At 44.5% G+C, this 23,771-nt stretch overlaps 1 protein-coding gene across 1 annotated transcript; it reads left to right on the plus strand.

The window, feature by feature from the left end:
- The first annotated feature begins 913 nt into the window (after window positions 1–913).
- On the plus strand, window positions 914–16,068 carry LOC148143052 (uncharacterized). The gene is made up of 3 exons (XM_087975778.1): window positions 914–965; window positions 14,840–15,802; window positions 15,887–16,068. The coding sequence occupies exons 2-3, from the start codon at window positions 14,896–14,898 to the stop codon at window positions 16,066–16,068; spliced, it is 1,089 nt and encodes a 362-aa protein (XP_087831904.1). The 5' UTR covers window positions 914–965; window positions 14,840–14,895.
- Window positions 16,069–23,771: the final 7,703 nt, after the last annotated feature.

The following is a 23,771-nucleotide window of genomic DNA, read 5'->3' on the forward strand; positions in this document are numbered from 1 at the left end:
TAATTGTACCAGCCTCCACCACTTCTTCTGGCAGCTAATTCAATACATGCACCACCCTTTGCGTGAAAAATTTGCCCCTTAGGTCCTTTTAATATCTTTCCCCTCTCACCCAAAATGAATGCCCTCTAGTTCTGGACTCTCCCACCCCAGCGAAAAGATCTTGTTTATTTAACCTATCAATGCCCCTCATGATTTTATAAATCTCTATAAGGTTTTATAAACCCTCAGCATCCAACGCTGTATGAAAAACAGCTCCAGCCTATTCAGCCTCTCCCTGCAACTGAACCCCTCCAACCTTTGCAACATATTTGTAAATCGTTTTTGAACCCTTCTAAGTTTCACAACATCATTGCTACTCATGATTAATAGGCTGTGAACAATCTATCTTGTTCAGGGCATAAGAGGGGGCATTTGTTGAGGGGAATTAACTTTCAAACTGTTTTTTTCTGACCCTGAGTCCCTTTAAATCTTTTCCCTCTCAACCGAAATCTATGCTCGAGGGGACTCCCCTACTCTAGGGAAAAGACATTCAAAAGTTGAGGAGTCACACAAAATGCAAACACAATAAAATGTCGAGCTACAGGTTTAAAAAAATATGGCTTCAGCTTTTTTTAAACTCCTGTTGACATTTGACATTCGGGTACAAAATCTTGTCAGCATCGCCACAGACCACACTGCGCATACGCCTCGGTGTCAGTAAGTACTGCGCATGTTCAAAGGCGTTAATAAGAACTGCGCATGCCCCACGCTGTCCGCAATTACGGACCGCGACCTTCTTTTGATGGGCCAATGGGGAGCTCGGGATGACCGGAAGGAGCCTGGTTCCTTTGTCAATCAGAGCCTTGCTATTGTCTGAATACGGAAGTTTGCCCATGAGCTTCTGAAGCTGCTACTGCTGTTGTTCCTCTCTGAATGAAGATTGAGCTTCACCCGAGACTGCAACTTCTTTCCTCTGTCGAACATTTGTGAGTACGGCACTCTCTTTTCTTACCCCCGTTTCCATTTGATTTCATTCTGGGGTTCAATTTTTGTTTTGCAGCAATTGAAAGGAAAGGGAGTGAATCCCGGCGAGGGGAGAGAGTCTGGAAAAGTTGGTCCAAGATTGTGTCTTAGTTAGCAAACACGTGGCAAATGTAGTAGCACAATTTGAAGTTATCGCATTTGCTGTTTTTTAAAAAAAAAAGCAGAAAGGAGACGCATTCCTTAAATAGTGATATTTTGGGATGTGAAGAAAGTGAGGACTGCATATGCTGGAGATCAGAGTCGAAAAGTGTAGCGCTGGAAAAGCATAGCAGGTACAGGCAGCATCTGAGGAGCAGGAGATTCGACATTTCAGGCTCGAGCCCTTCATCAGGAATGATGTGTTGATGTACAAACAGGCCTCAGCGTCCTTCTATACCAGCAAGCAATGAGCAAGACAAGTGGTACATTAGCAAGAAGAATTCAGAGGTGGCGATGTCTTCCTGCAGTTGGGGGGGGGAGTTCATTGAATATATTCAAGGCTGAGGTCATTTGAATTTTCGACAACAAGGAAGTGGATGGTCATGGGGGGAGGCAAGAAAATGGGTTTAAGACCAGTATAGAACAGTTAGACAGTCAGACAGTGCAGAAACAGACTGTTCTATCCAACTAGTCCATGCTGACTATGTTCTCAAACTAAACTAGTTGCACCTGCCAGTGTTTGGCCCACATCTCTCCGAACCATTCCTATTCATGTGCTGATCCAAATGCTTTTTAACCCTTTTAACTGGACTACATCCACCACTTGAACTGAATTGAATTTATTTATTGTCACATGTACTGCGGCACAGTGAAAAGCGTTGTCTTGCGATCACACAGTTAAGTAGCATAGTAAATAATAGGTAAACAGCGGCAAAAACAAAAACAAAGGTTCAGGCAAATCCTGAGAGTTTGAGAGTCCATTCAGTGTTCTAACAATAGTAGGGTAGAAACTGTTACAAAACTGGCTGGTGCGTTTGTTCAGGCTTCTGTACCTTCTCCTCGATGGTAGAGGTTGTAGACAAACATTGCCAGAGTGGGATGGATCTTTCAGAATGCTGGCGGCTTCCCTTGACAGCAGGCCTGGTAGATGGATTCTATAGATGGGAGGTTGGCCTTTGTGATTTTCCGGGCTGAGTTCACCACTCTCTGTAACCGTCTCCAATCTTCAATGGTACAGTTGCCATACCAGGTCGTGATACATCCAAGACAGCTTGTTGTGGATGACCACTCCCAGGAGCTTGACACTCTCCTCTCATTCCACCTCTGTGCTGTTAATGTGTATGGGGGCATGAGTAACATCCTGCCAAAAGTCAATAACTAGTTTCTTGATTTTGCTAGCATTGAGATCTAGTTTGTTTTCAGTGCATCATTTTTCCAGGTCTTCCATCTCCCGTCTGCAGTCTGTTTTGTTGCCATCTGAGATTTGACTGACTATAGTGGTGCCAGTGAACTTGTAAATGGCATTAGTCTTGTATTTGGTGACGCAGTCATGGGTATACAGTGAGTACAGTAGGGGGCTGAGTATGCACCCCTGGAGGACTCCAGTGTTAGTGAGGATCAAATATTGTCCCCAGTCTTCACTGATTGTGGCCTGTGGGTCAGGAAACTGAGGATCTAGTTGCAGAGAGTGGGGCTTAGTCCGAGATCACTAAGTTTAGTAATCAGTCTCGAGGGGATAACAGTGTTGAAGGCTGAACTGTAGTCAAGTAGGATTCTTACGTACCTGTTCTTGGTGTCAAGATGTTCTAGGGAGGAGGGAAGGGCAAATGATATGGCATCTGACGTGGATCCCAATTTCCCGATAGGCAAATTGGAGTGGGGCAAGAGTAGTGGGAAGGCTGGAGTTGATTAATGCCATGACCAACTTTTCAAAGCAATTCATGACCACCGAAGTTAAGGCAACTGGGCGGTAGTCATTGAGACGTGCTGCATGAGTCTTCTGAGGCACAGGGATGATGTTGGCCCTCTTGAAACAGGCAGGGACAATGGCCTGCTGCAGGGAGAGGTTGAAGGTGTGCGAGAAGACCTCTGTCAGTTGATCTGCCCATGCTCTGAGTGCACGGCCTGGTCCTACGTCTGATCCCATCGCTTTCCTTGGATTCACACGAAGGAAAACTGATCTGACCTCTGGGCTTTCTCTGGACATTCATTCCACACACAAACTACTCTCTTAAAAAAAGGGTGCTTCTGATGTCTTTTTAAAATCTTTCTCCTCTCGCCTTAAAAATGTGCTCCCTAATCTTGATGCTCACATCTGAGCGAAAGGACATCTCTATCCTTCGTGATTTTATAATCCTCTGTGAGGTCACCTCTATGCTCCAGTGAAAAAAAATCCCAGTGTATCCACCTAGATGTAGGTAGATTAATGTCCAGTCATGATCTGTTGAACGCTGGTGCAGGCTTGAAAGACCAAATGGCCTACTCCTGCTCCCAAGTTTCTCTCACTGTGTCCAGAACAGCAAGAGACCATAAGACACAGGAGCAGAAATTAGGCCAATCAGCCCACTGGGTCTGCTCCACCATTCAATCAGGGCTGATAAATTTCTCAACCCCATTCTCCAGCTTTCTCCCCTTGATACTCAAGAACCTATCATCTGTTTCAGTCTTAAATATACTCAGTGACTTGGCTACCGCAGCTTTCTGTGGCAGTAAATTTCATAGATTCGCCACTGTCTGGCTGAAGAAGTTTCTCCTTATCTCCGTTCGAAAAGATCTTCCGTTTACTCGAAGACTGTGCCCTCGAGTCCCCATCTCTCCTACCACTGGAAACATCTCCCCCAACATGCACTCTGTCCAAGCCATTCAGCATTCTTATGTTTCAATTAAATCCCCCCTGAGTGTAGGCCTGTTAATCAGCATGAACCAGACTTTCCAGGATGAGGCAGAGCAGGGATTAGGTTCAGTAAAATGAGAATGAAAGGAGAGTGTGTGGGATGGAGATTTTCAGCTTTTAGGGAATAAGGGAGGAAAGAGAGTTTGCTATAAATTATAATCGATCGGATGGAATAATGGACCGAGGATTGGCAGATGGAGTTTAATTTAGACGAACGTGAGGTGTTGCATTTTAGGAAAGCAATCCAGGACTTAACCAGTTAATGGTGAATGTTCCTATTGAGGGTGAGAATAGGTGGACAGGGCAGATGAATGCGTGGCTGAGGAACTGGTGCATGGGAGAAAGGATCCAAAAATGTGAATATTGGAATCTCTTCTGGGGTAGAAAAGACCTGGACAAGAAGGATGGATTGCACCCGAATTGGAAGGGGACTAATATTTTGCGGCGAGATTTGCGAGAACTGCTCAGGAGGATTTAAACTAGTAAGGTAGGGTGGGTGGGGGGCAGGGATTGCTGGGACCCAGAGAAATAGTGAGGAAAGAGATCAGTCTGTGACTGGTCCAGTTGGGAAAGGGACTGAGTTAAACAATCAGAGCAGGAAGTAACAAAGCAGAGAACAAGGTAGGACTGGTAAATTAAACTGCATTTATTTCAATTGCAAGAGGCCAAACAGGGAAGGCAGATGATGGTTAGGAACTTGGGACTGAGATATCATGGCAGTTACAGAAACATGGCTCAAGGATGGACAGCACTGGCAGCTTAATGTTCTAGAACACACATGGTATTGGAAGGATAGAAAGGGGGACAGGAGAGGAGGGAGAGTGGCTTTTTTGAGAAGGGATATATTACTGTGCTTAGGGAGGATATTCCTGGGAATACATGCAGGAAGCTTATTTGGGTGGAACTGAGAAATAAGAAAAGGGATGATCACCTTATTGGGATTTTATTACTGACTCCCTAATAGTCAGAGGGAAATTGAGAAAAAAATTGTAAGGAGATTTCAGTTATCTGTAATAATAATAGAGTGGTTATGGTCAGGAATTTTAACTTTCCAAACATAGACTGGGACTGCTATAGTGTTTAAAGGCAGTACAAAGGCAGTTGGAGTACACTTAAGAGTAAACTCAGGAGGGCAAAAAGGGAAAATGAGATAGCTTCGACAAGTAGAGTTAAGGAGGAATTTAAATGTGTACAAGAAAATTTTCTGATTCAGTAAGTGGATGTTCTGACTAGTGAAGGTGCAAACCGTGACCTACTCTTGGGAAATAAGGCAGAGCAGGTGACTGAGCTGTCAGTGGAGGAGCACTTTGGGGCCAGTGACCATAATTCTATGAGCTATAAAAGAGTGATGATAAACTATAGACCAGATCTAAATTGGAGGATGGCTAACTTGGTATTAGGCAAGATCTTTCAAAAGCTAACTGGGAGCAGATGTTCGCAGGAAAAGGGATGGCTAGAAAATGGGAAGCCTTCAAAAATAAGAAACAGAGTCCAGAGACAGTAGATTCCTGTTAGGGTGAAAGGGGAAAAACTAGGTAAAAACAAGGACTGCAGATGCTGGAAACCAGATTCTAGATTAGATGAAGGGCTTTTGCCCAAAACATCGATTTTCCTGCTCCTTGGATGCTGCCTGAACTGCTGTGTTTTTCCAGCACCACTCTCATCTGGAACCCAGGGTGAAAGGGGAGGCTGGTAGGTGTAGTGAATGCTGAATGACGAGAGGAATTGAGCTTTTGGTTCAGAAAAAGAAGGAAGCATATGACAAGTATAGACAGGAGAGATCGAGTGAATCCTGACAGTACAAAGCAGTTGGATTATACTTAAGAGTAAACTCAGGAGGGCAAAAAGGGAACGTGAGATAGCTTCGACAAGTAGAGTTAAGGAGAATCCAAAGGGTTTTTATAAATACATTAAGGAGAAAAGGGTAACTGGGGAGAGAACAGGGCCCCTCAAAGATCAGCAAGACAGCCGATGTGTGGAGCTGCAGGAGTTGGGGGTGATAATAAACAAGTATTTTGCATCAGTGTTTACTGTAGGGAAGGACATGGAAGAAATAGAATGTGTGGAAACAGATGATGATATCTTGAAAAATGTAAAAATGTCCATACTACAAAGGAGGTGGTGCTGGATGTCTTGAAATGCATGCAAGTGGATAAATCCCCAGAACCTGAACAGTTGTACCCTAGAACTCTGTGGGAAGCTGGAGAAGTGATTGCTGGGTCCCTTGCTGAGGTATTTGTACCATCGGTAGTCACAAGTGAGGTGATGAAAGACTGGAGGTTGTCTAACGTGGTACCAATATTTAAGAAAGATTGCAAGGAAAAGCCAGGGAACTATCAACCAGTGAGCCTGACATTGCCGGAGGGCAAGTGGTTGGAGGTAATCCTGAGAGACAGGATTTACATGTATTTGGAAAGGCAAGGACTGATTAGGGATAGTCAGCATGGCTTTATGCGTGAGAAATCATGCCTCACGAACTTGATTGAATTTTTTGAAGAAGCAGCAAGGGATTGACGAGGGCAGAGCAGTCGACATGATCTCCATGGACTTCAGAAAGGCATTCAACGGGGGGATCCAAGATGGCGGCGACCCAGTAAGACTGAGTCTATAGTGCTCCTCCCAAGACTTGGGCACAGTGGGTCACCTACCCCCTACCAAGCTCACCAAATCATTTATAAATCATTTTTAACAGTTTAGTAACTCAATTAGTTGTGCAATATTATATTTAAGCAACTTTATCCTAAGTTAAAATGACTAAAGGGAAGGGAGCCCGCAGCTCTCAGCAAGCAGGAACCCCTCCCCCACACTCTCCAGCTGCAGCAGAGGCGTCCACAGCCGCCCCGGGGGACTTACCAACAGTAGCAAGCCTTGCAGAAATGCTTTCCAAGCTTGACTCGAAGATCGATGCCTTTATCGTCGAATCCAGAAATCGTTGGGAGTCGTTGTCGGCCGCGCTGAAGAAGCACGACCGTGAAATTGAAGAAATTCAACGCCGAGTCGGAGGGGCGGAGCTAAAGGCCGCGACCTCGGAGACAACCGCTCAATCGGCCGTGGATCAGGTCCGGACTCTCGAGCAGCGAGTCCGGACCTTGGAAAATCATATTGACGACCTCGATAATCGAGGTCGCCGAAAAAATATTCGTTTGCTGGGCCTTCCCGAACGGGAAGAGGAAGGCCAGCTTACAGCATTCCTGGAGCAGTGGCTGCCACAACTTTTAAATCTGCAAGCTGGATCAGGCCAGGTAAGGGTGGAATGGGCATACCGGGTAGCAATACGCGGGCCCGGCTCGAACCAGCGCCCACGCCCGGTCCTGTTCCGGCTGCAGAGCTACAAGGAGAGGCAGATACTCCTAGAAGCCTCTAGAAATCTCGGAAAAGACCCCCAAGCTATGATCTACAAAGGATCCAAGATCATGCTATTTCAGGACTTTTCCCCGGCTCTGGTTCGAAAGAGGAAGGCATTCGACGAGGCGAAGAAGCGTTTCAGGGACTTAAATGTACAGTACTCCTTACGCTACCCAGCGATGTTACGCTTTAACCATGAAGGATCTGTATATAACTTTGGATCACCAGAAAAGGCTAAGGAATTCTTGGACTCTCTTAGATAAACTGTAGGACATAATGGATGTTGGTCTGCCTTCCCCCCCCCCGTTTTGGTTTATATCCCCTCCCCCCCCCGCCTTGGAGTTGTTTTCTGTTATTATTTTATGTATATATGAGAGGTGTATGTATATGTGTGTGTGTGTGTGTGTATATATATGTATATGTAAGCTGGGGGATTTGGTTAATGTTGGTGGGGGGAGGTGGTTACCTTATTCGATTTTACCTCTGTCTTTAGGAGCGGGGTTGTTTTTCCCTTCGTTATTTTGTATTATCATATTTAATTATTATTTGTTGAACTGGTAATTTTATAGTTATATGTTTATATATGGTATTAACATTACCAAATATACCCAGGTGTTGGTAGGGGTGGGGGTGGGGTGCTCACTGTTAACTCTAGCTTTGTATTATATTTGAATTTTCCTCATTTGATTGAGGAGTGCCTGGGTCAAGGGTGGGGCATCGGTTGGGAGAGGATATGAGGGATTTTTGGAGAGGAAGTGATGCCCCCTGGGAACAAGGGGGAAAGTCTCCACTTAGATACGTTTTATATTTTTTTTATTTAGAAATAGTTTTTTACTGTATTGTTGTGGGTGTATTAAAGAGGGTTTATTTTTGTAAATTTTACATGTTCCATGCTCGGGATGTTCTGGATAGGGTTCCCCCTCCCGAGGGGTCTCGGATTGGCCCAGAGGATTATGGTTCATCAATCGGTTAAGTGGTGCACCTGGAATGTCAAGGGGAGTAATTCGCCACTTAAAAGGAAGAAAATATTATCAAATCTTAAGAAGGAAAGAGTTGATATAGCTCTCCTACAGGAGACACACCTGTCAGATAAAGAACACTTGAAATTACGACAGGGCGGATTTGATCAGGCCTTTTTTTCTTCTTTTAGCTCAAAAAGCAGGGGAGTTGTTATTCTTGTTCGGAAGAATTTCCCTTTCAAAATCCTAAAGCAGATAAAAGACGAATCTGGACGATATATCTTGATTAAAGCTCTCATAAATGGAGAGGAATATGGGATTTTAAATTTGTACTGCCCCCCAGCACACCCCTTTAAATTTATAACGGAAGCCTTTTCAAAATTGATGGCTTTTGATGCCCGTCATATAATTATAGGGGGAGACTTTAATTGTATTATGGATCCGGAAATAGACAGGATTCCCAAGAGTACTGCAGGAGTATCTCCCAGATCTAGACAATTGATGGATCTGAACAAAGAATTAGGATTAGTAGATGTATGGAGATGTCTTCATCCACAGGGTAGAGATTTTTCTTTCTACTCTAATCCACATAAATGTCACACCAGAATTGATATGTTTTTTGCCCCCTCAATTTTTTTAAATTCCATATCATCCTGTAAAATAGGTAATATAGCAATTTCTGACCACGCTGCTGTATATATGGAAACTAAGGCGAGGAACAGTGGGACATCCCCTCGGCATTGGCGTATGGACCCCTTCTTAATGAAAGATAGTAAATTTGTAAAGTACTTCTCGCAAGAATTTAAAACTTTTTTAGAAATTAATTCAGGTACAGCTAGCAACCCGTCAATGATGTGGGAGACCATCAAAGCTTACACGCGAGGCTTGATCATCTCCTACTCTGCGACCCAGAAGAAATTAAAGGGAGAACAACAGCGTCTGCTTGAAGCCCGCTTAAAAGCGGCTGAAACAGCATACACTGATAGACCCTCTATTATTAAATTGCAAAGGATTACAGCTCTTAGGACAGCTCTAAATACTACACTTACTCAAACGGCTAAGAGGGAAATATTATTTGCAAAGCAAAGGTTATATGAATATGGCGACAAACCGGGTAGATACTTAGCATTTCTTGCAAAGAAAAAAAAGGTCCCTCAGACTATTACGTCTATCAAGGAAAGTACGGGTATTTTGACTCATGATCATAAAAAGATTAATGCGACCTTTAGAAAATTCTATTCTGAGTTATATAAATCACAGGATTGTGAAGATAGGACGAAGAGGATGCAGTCATTTTTTAAAAATTTGACTTTTCCAGACCTAACTCCGGAACAAGTATCGGTCCTAAATGCTCCTCTTACACCCCAAGAAATAGTTGATGCAATTAGGCACCTTCAAAATGGTAAGACGCCGGGCCCAGATGGCTTTCAAGCTGAATTCTATAAAGAATTTACAGAAATACTGGTTGGTCCACTTATGGATATGTATAACTATGCATATAGTCAGGGCTGTCTCCCGCCTTCGTTGAAAGAGGCAAATATCTCTCTTATCCTTAAAAAAGGAAAAGACCCAGAAGATTGTACATCATACAGACCAATATCCTTGCTAAATGTAGATTTTAAAATCCTCTCTAAAACGTTAGCACTGAGATTAGAAAGGATACTGCCACATATTATAAAGGAGGATCAGACGGGGTTTATTAAGGGCCGTAGATCATCCAATAATGTTAGAAGGGCTCTGAATATGATTCAAGCTTGTCATCAGGGAAAGATACCAGGAGTAGTGGTTTCATTAGACGCGGAAAAGGCATTTGATAGGGTCGAATGGTCATATTTGTTTTACACATTGGAGAGGTTTGGTGTTGGACAGGTGTTTACCAAATGGATCTCAACATTGTATAGTGATCCCAAAGCAGTTGTGGTTACCAATGGATTAGGCTCGGATAGCTTCAGTGTGGGTAGGGGCTGCCGTCAGGGATGTCCCCTCTCGCCATTGTTATTCACGCTAATAATTGAACCACTAGCAGAAGCTATACGAGCTGATCCTAATATAGTGGCCCCAAGGATTGGTACAGGTAAACATAAAATTACCCTTTATGCAGATGATGTTCTTCTATTCCTCAGTAACCCTTTGACGTCCATACCTCGCTTAATCCAAGTTATTAATACATTTAGTGCATTCTCAGGTTATAAAATTAACTTTTCAAAATCGGAGGCTATGCCAATGGGTGGCCTTGCTGTGATACCCCGCTTAGCGGACGGTTCCCTTTTTCCCTTTCGCTGGTCCCTGGAGGGTTTCTTATATTTAGGCATTTTTATTACCCCAGTATTTGGTCAGTTGTATAAGGCTAATTTTGTGTATTTATTGGAAAGGATAAGGCAGGACCTCCAGCGATGGGGAGACCTGCCAATTTCCTGGTTGGGTAGAACAGCATTAATCAAAATGAATATCCTGCCCCGTCTCCTATATCCTATGAGAATGCTTCCGGTGATGCTGCCGAGGACAGCTTTATGTAAATTATACGGCTGGCTGAGTTCCTTTATCTGGAACCATAGGCGGCCCCTTATTAAGCTGAAGAAGCTACAGCTTCCACAGGCAAGGGGTGGATTGGACTTCCCAGATTTTAGGAAATATCAATTAAGTTCCCTATTAAGTTATATAGCTGATTGGGTCTTGTCTGATCCACAATCAATCTGGTTGGACATCGAGGCTTCTCAAGTAAAATACCCACTTATTAACCTTTTATTCTCAGACAAGAGGAAAATCATTACAGATCACTGTAAAAACCCTATAATACTGAATACAATCAAGGCCTGGAATATAATGCGGCAAAATGAGGGTAATTCACATAAAACATCCCCCTATGCACCGATAGTGGGAGCATGGGGATTCCAACCGGGGTTAACAGATGCCACTTTTAAACTCTGGAGATCCAGGGGTATCTCATGTCTCGGGGATTTATTTAAGGATGGGGTCCTGATGTCTTTCGGACAGCTGCGTCAGAAATTCGGATTACCCAATGGAGACCTCTTTCGATACTTCCAAATTCGAGATTTTATACAGAAGAAGACTACGTTATTAGATAGTCTTTATAAATCCGATAGAGAATGTAGTGTCCTACGACCAGTGGGGGTATCTTCCGTCAGTAATATTTATCATTTGCTACATGATGAAGTATCGGGAGATATGGATAATCTGCTTAAAACATGGGATCAGGATCTGGGACTAGAAATCTCCACAGAAACGTGGAATGATATCTGGGAAAATGCTAGAAGAATTACTATTTGCAACAGAACCCAGGCTATCCAGCTGAAGATACTTCATAGGGCCCATATAGCACCGGTTCGATTGGCAAAATTTAAGGCAGGAGCATCTCCAATGTGTCCTAAATGCAAAATAGAGGTGGGCACTCTTGTACATTGCTTATGGACCTGTCATAAGATCCGTAGATATTGGACTAAAGTAGCAAGCACCCTGACAGAAATTTTAGGAACGGAAATAAAAGTGGACCCCGTATCTCTCCTCTTGGGCTTTTCGAACTTTCCCTCCCTGGACACGTACGGGAAGAGACTATTTTCTATTCTTTCTTTCTGTGCAAGGAAAAATATTTTGATGAACTGGGTGGCGGAGGGCCCCCCTGGACTTTCAAATTGGCACAGACTAATTATGGAATGTATTCCCCTTGACTTCCTCACAAATATGGTGCACCGAAAGACCGAATTATTTTATAAAATATGGCAGCCCTTTTTGAATTACATAAATACAGATATTTCGGCTATCCTAACAAGGGCTTTTATTTAATTGAGACTACAGACCTGGCTGGTCCGCGGCCCCTCGGGGGAGGAATCCCGCACGAATACGGGTTTTATCATATCTGATGTTAACACATCCCGAGCATGTAAGAGACTTAAATATACACCCTGGTTAGTTGTAGGTTAGATTAGTAGATAGTTGAGTTTTGTTTGTTTGTGTTTTTTTTTTCTTTTCGTTTTTTTTTGTTTTGTTTTTTTTTCTTTTTTTGTCAAATTATGGTTATTGTATATTTGAGCTAATTGTATATCAATGTTTATATCTGAGAGTTTTGTTTATTTTTGTAAACTTGTAAAAATATCTATTAAAAAAAAGGCATTCAACAAGGTTCCTCATGAGAGACTTGTTAGCAAGGTTAGATCTCGAGAAATACAGGGAGAACTAGCAATTTGGATACAGATCTGGTTTGAAGGTAGTAGACAGAGTGGTGGTGAAGGGTTGATTTACAGACTGGAGACCTTCGACACGTTTATTCTATCCATAATCCTCATGATTTTATAAACAGACAAGGTCTTCTCCCTGGGTTGTGGAGTCCAGAACTAGAGGGAATAGGTTTAGAGTGAGAGGGGAAAGATTTTAAAAGGGACTTCAGGGACAAGTGTTTCATGCAGAGGGTGGTGAATGTATGGAATGAGTGTCAGAGTAAGTGATGGAGGATGGTACAACTAAGGCATTTAAAAGGCATCTGGATGGGTATATGAACAGGAAAGGTTTAGAGCGATCGTGGCCAAGTCCTGGCAAATGGGACGAGATTAGGTTAGGATAACTGGTCGGCATGGACGAGTTGGACTAAAGGGTCTGTTTCCGTGCTGTACACCTCTTCGGCTTTACTTCAGGACTCTGAAATTGTTCATGAAAACCACTTCAGTAATCTGCCCAGTTTTAAGACTACAATATACAAGAGCAGAATGAGGCCATTTGGCCCATTGAGTCTGCTCCACCAGTCGATCATGGCCGATATGTTTCTCAACCCCATTCTGTTGCCTTCTCCTCGTAACCCTTGATCCCCTTACTTATCAAAGACCTATCTATCCCTGTCTTAAATGCCCTCAACGACTTGGCCTCCACAGCGCTCTGCAGCAATGAGATCCACAGATTCACCATCCTCTGGCTGCAGAATTTCCTCCTCATCTCAGTTCTGAAGGCATTCCTTCACCCTGAGCCTGTGTTCTCTGGTCCTCGTTTCTCCTACTGGTGGAAACATCTTCCCCACATCCACTATATCCAGTCAGAGTCACGCAGCACGGAAACAGATCCTTCGGTCCAACCAGTCCATGTTGACCATAATCCCAAACTAAACTAGTCCCACCTACATGTACTTGGCCCAATATCCCTCTGAACATTTCTTATTCATGTACTTATCCAAATGTCATTTAAATGTTGTGACTGTAGGCGCATCTACCACTTCCTCTGGAAATTCATTCCACACATGAAGCACTCTGTGTAAAAATGTTACCCCTTATTTTGTTTTTAAATCTTTCTGTTCTCACCTTAAAAATATGTCCGCTAGTCTTGAAATCCCTCATTCCAGGGAAATGACTCCCTGCATTCACCTTCTCTGTATCCAGCAAGATTTTATAAATCTCAAAGAAGACCTGAAATGTTAGCTTGTTCTCTCTATGTGGACGCTGCCTGACCAGCTGTGATCTACAGCATTTGTTGTTTTCAGGACGGATTCCAGCATCTGTCGCAATGCGCTCCTAAATGTTAGCTACCTCTTTCCAGATCCTTTGAGACTCAACCTTACTCAACAATCCACTGTGCGGTACAGTCAATAAAGTTCCACATTGCATCTCTTTCAGCATACACGGGCAGCACGTGGCTCAGTGGTTAGCACTGCTGCCTCACAGCACCAGGGACAAGGATTTGACTCCAGCTTCAGGTGACTGTGCAAACTCCACACAGACATTGTCCTCCCCGTGGCTGTGTGGATTTCATCTAGATGCTCCGGTTTCCTCCCACAGTCCAAAGATGTACAGGTTAGGATGAATTGGCCATGCTCAATTGCCCCATAGTGTTCAGGGATGTGTGGATTAGGTATATTAGTCGGAGGTAAATGGAGAGTTGTTGGGCCAAATGGCCTCATTCTGCACTGTAGGGATTTGATGTGGCAACCCCCCAGCTGTTTGCATTTCCTGTAGGGGAAGTGGGGACGGGCCGAAAGTTCAGTGTGTGTGAAGCGAAAATTAAACTTAGTGCTTTGCGTGAGCTCAAGCTGAGTGACTTGGTGGCGGGACTGGAAAAGGAAGGTACAGTGTCTGTGGTTAGTGATGCTGCCTCACGGCACCAGAGAGCCAGATACAATTCCAGCCTCGGGGCCGTTGTCTGTGTGGATATTGCACATTCTCCGTCTGGTGTTTGCGGCGGATTTCTTCCAGTGCACCTGTTTCTTCCCACTATCCAAAGATGTGCTGGTTTGGGTGAATTAGCCATGTTAAATTGTCCATAGTGTCCAGGATGTGTAGGTTAGATGCATTAATCAGGTGTAAATGTAGAGCAATCAGAGGAGGGTAATGGTGCTTTCAATTTCATGGAATTCCAAAAGAAAAGAATGTTCCGCATAAAGTCGAATTGCTTGTTCTGAATTTCTACCCTGACTGGCAGTGATGACTTTCATAATCTGTTTTTTCCAATGCATTTGAAGATTTGAAGACTGAAGTTTCAAATTCAGTAGTTGAAGGGCTTATGCCCGAAACAGCAACTCTCCTGCTCCTTGGATGCTGCCTGACCTGCTGTGTATTTCCAGCACCACACATTTTGACGGACTCTCCAGCATCTGCAGTCCTCATTTTCATGTCAATGACAGGCAGTCAATCAATCCATTGGGACTGTAATGATTTTTGACTATGATTCTGTGAGAAAGAGCAAAATTCTTTGGTTTCTGTTTCAGTACGCTTTCAGCATCAGTGGAGCTGGATGAGAGACACTACTGTGGCAGCGCATTGAATGTGCAGCCTTTCACAATTATGCAGCCTGGAAAGAGGAATTCACGGCAGGGAGGGTTTGTACACGCGTTTGTGTGCAGCTGAAGCTTTGGCCATGGAGAAACCAGAGGAATCTCGCCCCATGGAGAAACCGTGGAAGTGTGGTGACTGCGGGAAAGGCTTCAGTGTCCCATCTGCCCTGGAAATTCATCAGCGCAGTCACACCAGGGAGAGGCCGTTCTCCTGCCCAGAGTGTGGGAAGGGATTTATCCGCTCTTGCCACCTGCTGGACCATCGCCGAGTCCACACTGGGGAGAGACCATTCACCTGCCCCGACTGCGGGAACAGCTTCACCCACTCCTCCCACTTGCTGGCGCATCAGCGTGTCCACACCGGGGAGAGGCCCTTCCCCTGCTCTGACTGTGGGAAGGCCTTCAGCAAATCCTCTGACCTGCTGAAGCACCAGCGGGTCCACACGGGGGAGCGGCCATTCAGTTGCCCCGGGTGCGGGAAGGCCTTTAGCGATTCCTCTGCCCTGCTGAGGCACCAGTGGGTCCACACAGGCAAGAAGCCGTTCCCCTGCCCTGAATGTGGGAAGGGCTTCAGCAGTTCCTCCTCCCTGCTGACACACCAGCGGGTCCACACTGGGGAGAGGCCATTTGCCTGCCCGGAGTGTGGGAAGAATTTTCCCCAGCCCTCCCAACTGCTGACCCACCGGCGGGTCCATACCGGGGAGAAGCCATTCTCCTGCTCAGTGTGCGGGAAGGGCTTTGCAGTCTCCTCCAACCTCGTGGCCCACCGGCGGGTCCATACGGGGGAGAGGCCCTTCAGCTGTCGCGAGTGCGGGAAGGCTTTCAGCAATTCCTCCCACCTGCTGAGGCATCAGCGGGTCCACACTGGGGAGAAGCCGTTCTCCTGCCCAGAGTGCGAGAAACGCTTTAACTGCTCCTCCCACCAACTGACCCACCAGCGGATCCACATGGGAGAGTGGCCGTTCTACTGTCCTGAGTGCAGGAAGGGCTTCAGCAATTCTTCTGCTCTGCTGACCCACCAGCGGGTCCATAGAGGGGAGAGGCCATTCGGCTGCCCTGAGTGTGGCAAGAGGTTCACATTTTCCAGCAACTTGCAAAGACACCAGCGGGGGCACCAGTGCTCCCAACAATCGGATATTGCCAGTGACGCTACTGTGGATTAAACCTTGTGCCCCACTCTTAAAAGCCCACCAACTTTCCCACTGTACCAATTGTCAAAAAATTTCTGGACTGCACACTGCCTCGCACCCCCAAGTGCAACTCTAAAGTGGCTCGGGGCGACATGGTGGCTCAGTGGTTAGCACAGCTGCCTCATAGAGCCATGGATTCGGGTTTGAATCTACTGTTTGATTATCCCGTGTCTGCATGGGTTTCCTCCGGGTGTTCCGCTTTTGCTCCCACAATACAAAGATGTACAAGTTAGGGTGAGTTAGCCTAGCCAAATTGTCCATAGTGTTCAGGGATGTGTAAGTGTGGTGCAGTAGTCAGGGGTAAATGTAGACTGGTCAAAAGTGTGGTGCTGGAAAAGCATAGCAGGTCAGGCAGCATCTAAGGCGCAGGAGAATCGACGTTTTGGGCATAAGTCCTTCATCAGGATTCTCCTGGTCTTCGGATGCTGCCTGATCTGCTGTGCTTTTCCAGCACCACATTCTTGACTCTGATCTCCAGCATCTGCAATCCTCACCTTCTCCAAGTAAATGTAAAGTAATAGGGTTAAGAGAATAGGTCTGAGTGGGTAACTGTATGGAGGGTTGGTGTTGCCTTGTTGGTCCAAAAGGCCTGTTTACATTCTGTAGGGATTCTGTGATTCCATAAACTTTGCTTCCAGTGGGCGACATTACTCGGAGTCTGGGAATGCACGTTCCTAAGAATCTGCAGAAACCTAAGACCACAAGACCACTGGAGCAGACATGAGGCCATTCAGCCCATTGAGTCTGCTCCACCATTTGTTAGAAACAAAAAATAATTGCGGTTGCTGGAATCCAAAGTAGGCAAGCAGGAGGCTGGGAGAACGCAGCAAGCCAGGTAGCATTAGGAGGTAAAGTTAGCATTTCGGGTATTAACCCTCCTTCAGGACTGAAGAAGGGTTCTTCCCAAAACATTGACTTCTGTATCAGAAACAATTTACCAGGATGTTGGCGGGGGTTGGAGGGTTTGAGCTGCAGGGAGAGGCTATTTGGCTGGGTGAGAGATTTAAAAGGGACGTAAGGGGCAATGTTTTCACGCAGAGGGTAGTGCATGTATGGAATGAGTTTCCAGAGAAAGTGGAGGCTGGTACAATTATACCACTGAGAAGGCATCTGGTTTCGGACATGAACAGGAAGGGTTCAGAAAGATAATGGGCCAAATACTGACAAATGGAACCAAATTAATGTCGGATGTCTTGTCAGCGTTGATGATTTGGACTGAAGGGTCTGTTTCCGTGCTGTACATCTCTATGTCTACCGGTCCTGATGTAAGTTTTAAAATTGAGTCCAAGTAACTTTGAATAGTTCAGTCTTGTTGAACTCACCTCTTGAAAGGTTTCAAGTGAATCCCTCCAAGTGATACTGTTTAAAAATGCCAAGTTGGACAAAATATCTCATTAAGTTCGACACAAACCCACAGCTGAAGATATCAGAAATCACACAACACCAGCTTACAGACCAACAGGTTTATTTGAAATTACAAGCTTTAGGAGCATTGCTCCTTCTTCAATGCTGCTGCTTCATCACTTCACCGACAAAGGAGCAGTGCTCTGAAATCTTGAGTTCAAATAAACCTGTTGGACTCTAACCTGGTGCCATTTGACTTCTGACCTTGTCCAGCCCAATCCAATACCAGCACTTCCACATCAGAGTTGACTAATGAGATCGGATTTTATTCAGTGTGATTAAGTGAGATGCTCATCTGAAAACAAAACTGTTGGAGAGACAAAGAGACACGAGTCAGTGCTACAGCACGGAGACAGGCCCATCGGCCCAAACTGGTCCATGCCGACCAAAATGTCCATCAACAGTAACCCCATTTCCCTGCACATGGCCACTATCCTTCTAAGCCTTTCCTCTCCATGTGTTTGACTAAATGTCTTTTAAATATTGTTAATGTACCGACCTCAACCACTTCCACTGGAAGCTCATTCCATACACAAGCCACACTCTAAAATTTTTGCCCCACATATTTTCTCAATCACTCCCCTCTGATCATGTTTGTATGCTCTGTTTGGAGTTGTAGGAGTAAAACTTCACAATAAAATATTAATACAGCCTTTATTCATGACTCATGATTAAACACACTTTCTCTATTTACAGCTGTAATTGAGAGGCTTCTCTGAATTAGTCGACATGTTTGTAACAAGTTGTGAAACATGAAAGGGTTCTGAAAAGATTTACAAAGATACTGCCAGGGTTGGAGAGTTTGAGCTGTTGCAAGAGGCTGAAATAGACTGGGGCTATTTTCCCTGGAGGGTCAGAGGCTGAGGGGTGACCTTACAGACTGTTTCGCTGTAGAAGTGTTTCAGGAAAAAAAAATCTCAAACCTTTTTCCGATTGTTGCCTTTGCCAATATCTGTTGGCCATTAGTGAAGTCCCTTAGCCCAGTCGAATCGGACCCTCTGCCTTTTACAACCCCTCTGGGGGAAAAAAAATCAAGATGACATAATCTTCTTAAAGGAGTAACATCACAACAGAGAGCACACAAACAGAAACATTTCTATCACAAGGTTGTACAGTTAACAGGCCAAGATAATGTCTTTTCAATTTAGCCAATCAATTTAAATCCGGTCCTTTGGCTACCAATATCTATTACATTTAAATCTGATGGTTTTGACAACAGAGGACCAATCCTATTGTAAAAACTCAATATGGCATCAAGGGCATAAAAGAAGGGGACAGTTGGACAGAACCCCAGAGCTAACTCCCCATTGCTAGAGCTAAGAGTCCTCAGCACGAGAGAGAGACATCAGCTCTGACAGTCAGCTGTGAATGAGAGAGCATCATTTACAAAAAAACCAGTAGAGCAGGAATTGCAGGAGGCATTCCTGACAAAAGATTCAATAGAAGGATGCTGAGAATATTCTGTAAAACGTAATCTGAGAGACGAAATTCTATTTCTTGTTGTTTTAGTGGGTCTTGTATTTACTGGAACAGCATATGACAAAAATCCTGTTTTATGCCAGAATCGTCAGTAGTTCGAAGGGATTTATTAGGTTTGTTAATAGTTTAGTTCAGTTGTTCACCATTCAAGTTGGATATGTAAATTGCTTTTTGTTGATTTTTAAAGTGTCAGGGATTTATTTTTGTTTTTAAGACTAGAGCAGATGACACTACTTTTCACACTAATTTTCCGATTATAGGGCAATGCGCTCCTCTTTTGGTGTTTCGGTTTGAGATCTCAGAGGGGAGGGGATTCAGCATTCGCTTTATAACAGTATTGACGTGCCGTCCTGCTGAATGCAAAGGAGTCATTATTAATCCTAGCCTATCACTCTGATTGTGGGTGAATCGCTTTAATTTGAATACTGACTCAGAAACTGCACAGACAACCAACTGTTGAATCATAATTTACACTTTATTGTAAGGAGGAACCAAAATATAAAACCCCTCAAGTAAGCAAGTTCACCCTCACCCCCCAAATCTTGGCTATCACCCAAGTGATGGCGGAATTTAACATTGTTTCTACCAACAGTGCCCATCTCTGGAAGTTTACAGGGGTTTGATGCAGGGATGTTCTTCCAAGCACTGCAGGTGAAACGTTCTGGAGTTGAATTCTGGTGGAGTTCCGTCACTTTCAGATTTGTGCTGTAACGTTTCTTTAGATTCTAACACCATCTCCCCACACTTCTGGAGACCTCAGGTCTGTAGCTTACCTTCTTATCCTTGAGGGTTTTCCACCTGTTTGAAACAGCCTGTCCTGCAATTAACCCCTTTACGCCAATGTAAAAACAATGACTGCAGATGCTGGAAACCAGAGTCGAGATTAGAGTGGTGCTGGAAAAGCACAGCAGTTCAGACAGCATTCAAGGAGCAGGAAAAATCAATGTTTCAGGCAAAAGCCCTTCATCAGGAATACAGGATTACAGGGCTCCTTGTATGCCCTCTACACCAAGGCCTTCCTTCTACAGGCAGAATTAATTGTCCTTTTGTCACAGTTATTAAACACCATTATCTCATCTGTCCAAAGAAACAGCTCATTGTTTTGCCTCCTTCTTCCCAGCGATAGTTAATGTATGTTATTTGTTAACTCCCTTGTAGCAGTTTCTCATTGGCCCTTTCGTTTCTTGGTCCAGAAAGCGTTATTGCTGACTCATGAAGTTATCAAAGTTCTGGAGTTTACAGGACCACACCACATTCCTGTCTGCCTCTTCCAGGAATAATGACTGCTCCTGAGATACTCGCAGTTCCTGACATTCCTTGGTATCCCCAAATACAATCCACATGTCAGTAAATCACTAGTGCTGCCCTGACACCAGACAGTCACTGTTGGAACAGAAGGATTATGGGAAGAAAATACAGAAATCCGAAGTGCAAAGAGACTTGGGAATTCAAGTCCAGGATTTTCTCAAAGTAAACTTGCAGGTTGAGTCAGTAGTTAGGAAGGCAAATGCAATAATGGCATTTATTTTGACAGGACTTGAATACAAAAGCAGGGATGTACTTCTGAGACACTATAAGGCTCTGGTCAGGCCACATTTGCAGCACTGAGAGCAGTTTTGGGCCTCCTATTAGCAAGGATGTATTGGCCCAGGAGGGTGTTCAGAGGAGGTTCACGAGAATGGTCCCAGGAATGAAACGTTTAACATATGAGGAACTTTTGAGGACTCTGGGACTATATGGAGTTTAGAAGGATGAGGGGGGTTACAATTGAAACCTACAGGATATTGAACGGCCTGGACAGAGTGGATGTTGGGAAGATGTTTCCATTGTTAGGACAAAGTAGGACCCGAGAGTACAGCCTTAAGAAGAAAAGGAAGACCCTTTAGTTGGGAGATAAGGAAAACCTTCTTCAGCCAGAGAGTGGTGTATCTATGGAATTCACAGCCACAGAAGGCTGTGGAGGCCAGGTCATTGAGCAGATTTAAGATGGAGACAGAAATGTTCTAGAGTATCGAGGAGATCAAGGGTTCTGGGACGAATGGGCTTGAGAAAGTTAACAGCCACGATTGAATGGTGGAGTTGACTCAATGGGATGAATGGCCTAATTCCAGCTCCTATGGTCTTATGATATGCTGATGTGTGGAGGGGTGATGAGTGGGCAAAGAGATGAAGGGGGAGTAGAATTAAGGGGAAGCTGGATACAGCCACAAGGGAGAAAGAAATACAAGAACTGTACAATAAATGACAGAACTCTTAGGAGCACTGGCATGCAAAGGGATCTGGAAGTGGAAACAGAGGTGGGTATGGTGGTCAAGAAGGCACATAGGATGCTTGCCTTTCCTGGGTGTGAGAGTTGGCAAGTTACATTACAGCTATTTATTTCAACCACATTCGGAATATTGTATGCAGTTCTGGTCACCACGCTATCAGAAGGAACGTGGATGCTCTGGGAGAGGGTGCTTTAGTCAAGGGCTAATGTTGCGTAATAGGAGTAGGTGAATAAGTCTGTGTCGGTTACTCTTCAGAGGGTCAGTGTGCACATGTTGCGCCGAATGGTTTTTTCCACACTAGGGATTCTATGTTACTCAGAGGTTTTTTTATTCCCCAGAGTGAAAAGAACAACAACAAAAGGGCACAGGTTCAAGGCAAGAGGAGGGCAGTCCACAGGAGAAGTGGAGGGGAAGATTTTTCACACAGAGGGTTGATGGGTGGTGGAAGGAGGCATCTTAGCAACGTTTAAGGTGTATCTTGATAGACACATGAACGCGAGATGAACAGAAGGATAGAAACTGCACATGGGCAATAAATAGCAGGTCCAAGTGAAAATTAAGAATTGGCACAGGCTTGACAGGGGTGCCTAAACCAAATAAGAATGGCTTGTGACTGTGTTGTACTGATACAGGTTTTCCCCACTATCCAAAAGAGGAGCGTTCCTATGAAACCTTTCATAAGGCAAAATAGCGTAAAGCGAAGAAGCAATGAACATTAATTCACTTATATCGTATATACTCAAGTAATAGTCAAATTTTTGACTACTTTTTAAGGTTAAATTTAGGGGGTCGACTGTTACTTGGATACTACTTGAGGGGCTGAAATTCATGCCTGTCAAGATTCATACCGTATCATAAGCAGAAGCTCAACTGATGAATAAAGCAAAAAAAATTATGGTAATTCTGAAAACTGAGTGGAACATACAGACAACAGACTGGAAGACAGGAACAGAGCCGAACAACCGACAGACTGCAGAGCTGGAGTGGAACATGACGGCCATCACACTGTCTCACAAACATGGGTCGGTTGTCTATGAAGAACTAGGGTCGACTTTTCCATGATCAGACTACTTTTCACAACACTTGCAAGAAAAAGAAATCAAACATGTCCAATTCGCCATGCATGGAGAACAGGAAATAAAGTAAAGAATTTTTTTTTAAAAAAAGAGATTTCCAGCATTCATACACAACTATACATGTGCACATGTCCATTTAAATATTGGGTAGGTTGATTCTTTGGAAGATGACAATCGCAAAGAAATGAAGCTTTTCAACAAAATGCTGGATTTGGTAAAATGATTAATTAGTATGCCCACTCCCCTCCCTGCATCACATCACTGGGCAAGACAAAACCCCAGGATCTAAATAACTTACCTACATACACACACACACACACACACAATCCTACCCATTTTACGTGCAATTACCTCAAATCACATTTATAAAACACAACCATAGAGGTTTACACAGGCTCTCGTACACAATATTGCCTGTGACCTTCTACAGCGCTGTGAAGTGCTGCAAATCCCATGATGACAGTATTTCATATCTAATGTGTTAAATCACATTGTATATTTTATAAAAAAAATATATCTATGCATTATACACAATTTAACATCGGAACAGTTCAGTCAGATGGTACAGCCTGCCCTCCTACATGGATTATAGGAGGTGTATGGAGGATTAGATGGTGATTCTAATAGAAATTATGTTTGTTTTAGGAATGGGATGATTGTGGCTCCAGGCTAATGGCGATCCGCCTTATCCCCCGGGTTCCCCCTCAGCCCAGCCCGGTACCTGGTAGAGTGAAGCCGCGGGTAGCTCCAGGCTCACGGTCCAGCACAGCACCGAGTGCAGCCTCTCCTCCAGCTTGTGTTCCGCCGGACTTTACCCCCCGCCGCCGCTCCTCACCCTCCCGCCGCCGAAGAAGCCGCGGGCGCCGGCTCTCTCTCCTCCACCGCCGACATTTTTAATTTGTTTTCTCGTTCACCCGGTAACCGTCACCTCCCCCTTCCCGGGCCCCGGGAATTATACACAAATAAACAATAAACCTCACCAGGGACTGTCTCCTTTTCTTCACAACTTTTGTTTGAAAAGTTCCGGCTTTAATTTGAAATGTATTTTAAAGGTATTTTCTGAGGTAAACGATGCCTGTCTGCCCCCCCTCCCTCCGTCAGAAACCGCCCGCTGAGTCGATGAGAAAACCGCAGCCTCGCGCCGCCATCTTTGTTTTTCTTCTTCCCGTCTCCTCCTTCAGTGACGCGCGTCATCCACGCTCCGCCCAATCAGAGCGCATCTTACTCCACCTGACCAATGACGACCGGTGCTAGTTTTTACTGAAAGAGTTTGTGTCCAATTGCCAATTTGGGATTAAAAAAGGCGGGAGCTACAATTTGTTTTCCCTGTGACTGCACATCTCATTCCTTTTGCCTGTCTCTCCCGCAGGGGAGGGGGAATCCCAAACTAGAGGGCACAGGTTTAGGGTGAGAGGGGAAAGATTTAAAAGGAACCCAAGGATTAAAA

The sequence above is a fragment of the Chiloscyllium plagiosum genome, unplaced genomic scaffold (assembly GCF_037043375.1).
Source record: "Chiloscyllium plagiosum isolate Xiang-an unplaced genomic scaffold, Cpla_swu_hap1 HiC_scaffold_27, whole genome shotgun sequence".
Lineage (NCBI taxonomy): Eukaryota > Metazoa > Chordata > Chondrichthyes > Orectolobiformes > Hemiscylliidae > Chiloscyllium > Chiloscyllium plagiosum.

Coding starts and splice junctions, on each gene's coding strand:
- LOC148143052 (XM_087975778.1), top strand. CDS start 14,896: ATGTGCAGCCTTTCACAATTATGCAGCCTGGAAAGAGGAATTCACGGC. Junction 15,803..15,886: donor GTTCTCCTGCCCAGAGTGCG/AGAAACGCTTTA, acceptor GTCCTGAGTGCA/GGAAGGGCTTCAGCAATTCT.